This window comes from Empidonax traillii, unplaced genomic scaffold (assembly GCF_003031625.1).
Source record: "Empidonax traillii isolate 1590-97213 ecotype Southwest subspecies unplaced genomic scaffold, ASM303162v1 scaffold446:size905785, whole genome shotgun sequence".
Taxonomy (NCBI): domain Eukaryota; kingdom Metazoa; phylum Chordata; class Aves; order Passeriformes; family Tyrannidae; genus Empidonax; species Empidonax traillii.
The window spans coordinates 127,844-131,150 of record NW_020955639.1 but is presented as its reverse complement, the minus strand read 5'-3'; the positions used below and the strand labels follow the sequence as shown (position 1 = coordinate 131,150).

Below are 3,307 nucleotides of genomic sequence, written 5' to 3'. Positions count from 1 at the left end.
AGGAGCTAGCCATTAAACTGTTACAGAAACTTGTTACATGTGGAAGTTCACAATAGACAGAACAAGATTAGATCTGTATCTGGTCTAAACAGTGCCGTAGCTATTCCAGCTTCAAGAGGTATCTACAAATACTCGTTCTTGACACGCTCTGAATGATCCATTTTGTAAGGCACTACCACTAGAACATTTCTCTGAGTATGTGCTCCTACACATCCACTCCCACTGAAGATCTGCAGGTGTATGCAACCTTCAACCCCCACTGACTTGTAGCTAAAAGAAAAATTCATCTCACGCACTGCTGTGCTTCACTGCTGGACCACGCTTATGTAAATGCAACAGAATTAACACTGAAGGAAAGCACAAAGCATGAAATCTTCTTCTGTGATTCACCCAGTTTTGATATGTTTTCAAATTATTAGCATTAGAAGTCTGTCAGACAAAGAGGGCAAGCACTCTGATATAGACATTGCCACTATATCCTTCTTTCAGGGTAGAAATCATTTTCTCTAAGCCCAGGTGTGAGATAATCATATTGTGGGAGAAACAGGTATATCTAGAAAGTGACTCAGATGCCTAAAACAGGTCAGGTGACTCATTCCCACCTTCTGAAATCTAGAGTCCAGCATGACTACTTCAGATTGAGAGAGGTAACACCTTGTAGACGTGTCAGTAGCACATCTACATTAGGGCACAGTCGGTAGAGCCAGGGCATGGGCATCACTGCTCACTCCCCTGCACTGTCAGCTGCTGGACCACTGACACCCTTCTGGCTCACCCCTCCTAGCTGCCTCCTGAGCAATTCTTGATTGCAGGACCTTGCCCAACAGCTAATCTGGATGCAGCCACTCCATTTTGAAGACTTTTGTAGTTCACAGAATCAGAGATTGGTTTGGGTTGGTTTGGGTTAAAGATCATTTAGTTCCAACCCCTCTGCTGTGGGCAGGGACACCTTCAACTAGATCAGGTTTCTCAGAGCCCCATCCAAACTGCTCTTGAACACTTCCAGGGATGGGCCATCAACAGATTCTCTGGGCAGCCTGTTCCAGTGCCTCACCACCCTCACAGTAAAGAATTTCTTCCTTATACATGACCTAAAGGTACCCTACTTCAGTTTGAAGGCATTCCCCCTTGTCCTATCATTACAAGCCCTTGTAAAAAGTCCCTCTCTTTCCTGTAGGCCCCTCTATGTACTGGAAGGTGCTATAGTTGAATAACTCAAACATGTTCAGATTCCAGCTGACATCAGTGTCAGAGAAAGGTACTGCCATGGCATTGCTAACTGCAAGAGGTATCGCTTTCAAGAAATAAGATGTTTTTACACATTAACACTTTGCTACAAAACAAGCATTTTTATTTTATTCACTGTCTGGTCTGCTTGCTTGAAAATCCTTTCTTAGAGTGGGCTTTGAGAATTTAGCATGAGAAAATAAATTACTTTTTGACAATAGATAGTATACTGTGTTTAAAGTCATGTCTTTCCTAAGCTCAATCTTTTGCAATAAAACTAGGTTAGAGTAAATAAGTGCTCACACATGCTCCTGGAAAACCAGGTCAGATATATCAGTAACAGTCTACAGCTTTTTTAAGTCACTTACACTCAGAAAACCATAAAAATGCTACATTTTCCAAAGAACACTTCATTAATGTAATATCCTTCAAACTCTTATCCAAAGTTTTTGCTTCTTTGTCAGTGGAGCATAGTAGAGTATCTCTGCAGCATAACCACAGCCCAGGGATTCAGCTGATTCTCCCTGAAGCCTCCTCAGTGATGCAATGACCTGTGAAGGTCACAGGGTAGTGTTCACTCTGGGCTCTATACCCATTCTGACTTCTTTGACCTCAAGCAACTAGTATTGCTGTAATTTGATTGTGTATCAAGGCTTTTTAGCTCAGCTGAAGGGTAGAATTCTAAAAGCTTGCTCTGATCTGCAGAGGACGAAACTCCAAGGTGACTCTTGATCTGAGGTCTCAAAACCAGGGCAGTCTCTTTAGTGAAGTCTTGCTGAGGTCTCGGTCTCACTTGCCCGCATGTAGTTCCTTGCTGGTCACTAGCACACACGGGTTCTTCAGTGCTATCTTGCTTAACAGCAAGATCTCCTGATACACAGCACTTGTTACTGGTGCAGTCAAGGTTCGGGCTGGCAGTTTGCTGAGGGACAGCTCCAGAATGAAGAACAATCTCTTCTTCCTCATCAGAGAGAAGAGCGCAGGAGCCATCACTGGTCTGGCAGCTGTTTGATACTGGGCAGTCTTCATTTTGAGGTGGAGAAGAGCTTCTGTGCCGTGGTGGGGGAAGATTTAAAATGCACTCCTTCTCTATGCAGAGGTTTGCCAGCAGCTTGTTCTTTTGGCTTCGTGCTGTCATTCTCTGGAGAGCACAGACAAGATCAGCGAGGCTGAGCACAAAGGATAGGCTGCTGATCCCCCAGATGAAAATCATCATGATGGATTTCTCAGTGGGCCGGGAGATGTAACAGTCAACTGTGCTTGTGCAAGGGGAATGGTAGCAGGAAAAGCGCTCAGGAACAAAGAATCCAAAAAGAAAATACTGCACAGCTGCAAAGGCAGCCTCAAGTAGGGTCCTAAAACAGAGATGAACAGTATATGCCCCAGAAAAATTAAGGACACTTAGGTTCTCTTCACCACACTCTGCTCTATTGACAACAGCATTTCTACAGAGCTTCTTCATGTGTTTGGGACTTGATAAACCCTTATTTTCTTCACATCCATGCACCAGACAGTGCATTCTTACAAGGTACATAGCTACCTTGTGCAAAACATAAACACTGAACGCAGCATAAGGCAGCAGGATGGACACAGTCTGAATGAGCCAGAATCTGAAGTGAGATACAGGAGAGAACAAGTCATAGCAAACGTTGGAGCATCCTGGTTGCAGGGTGTTGCAGACAAAGCGCTCCTGCTCATCTTGGTAGAGGGGGTAGCCTGCCAACACCACCACTGCCATTCGCAGCAGAACTATTAGCATTAGCCAGATCTTTCCTAGAGGAGAAGATATGAAAAAGAGTCAGAGCACTGAAAATTTAATAAAGGAAGGGGAAGGAGAGGAGAGAAGAGGAAAGGGAAAGGGAAAGGGAAAGGGAAAGGGAAAGGGAAAGGGAAAGGGAAAGGGAAAGGGAAAGGGAAAGGGAAAGGGAGAAGGGGAAAGGGGAAAGGGGAAAGGAAAGGGAAAGGGAAAGGGAAAGGGAAAGGGAAAGGGAAAGGGAAAGGGAAAGGGAAAGGAAAAGGAAAAGGAAAAGGAAAAGGAAAAGGAAAAGGAAAAGGAAAAGGAAAAGGAAAAGGAAAAGGA

The 3,307-nt window shown here is 44.3% G+C and overlaps 1 protein-coding gene across 1 annotated transcript in view; it reads right to left on the bottom strand.

The window, feature by feature from the left end:
- Positions 1 to 1,381: 1,381 nt before the first annotated feature.
- Positions 1,382 to 3,307, bottom strand: part of GJD4 (gap junction protein delta 4) — a 4,519-nt gene continuing 2,593 nt past the window's right edge. The window contains exon 2 of the mRNA XM_027894889.1: positions 1,382 to 3,000. Coding sequence (XP_027750690.1) covers positions 1,814 to 3,000 — 1,187 coding nt within the window. The 3' untranslated portion in view covers positions 1,382 to 1,813. The remainder of the gene's footprint in view (positions 3,001 to 3,307) is intronic.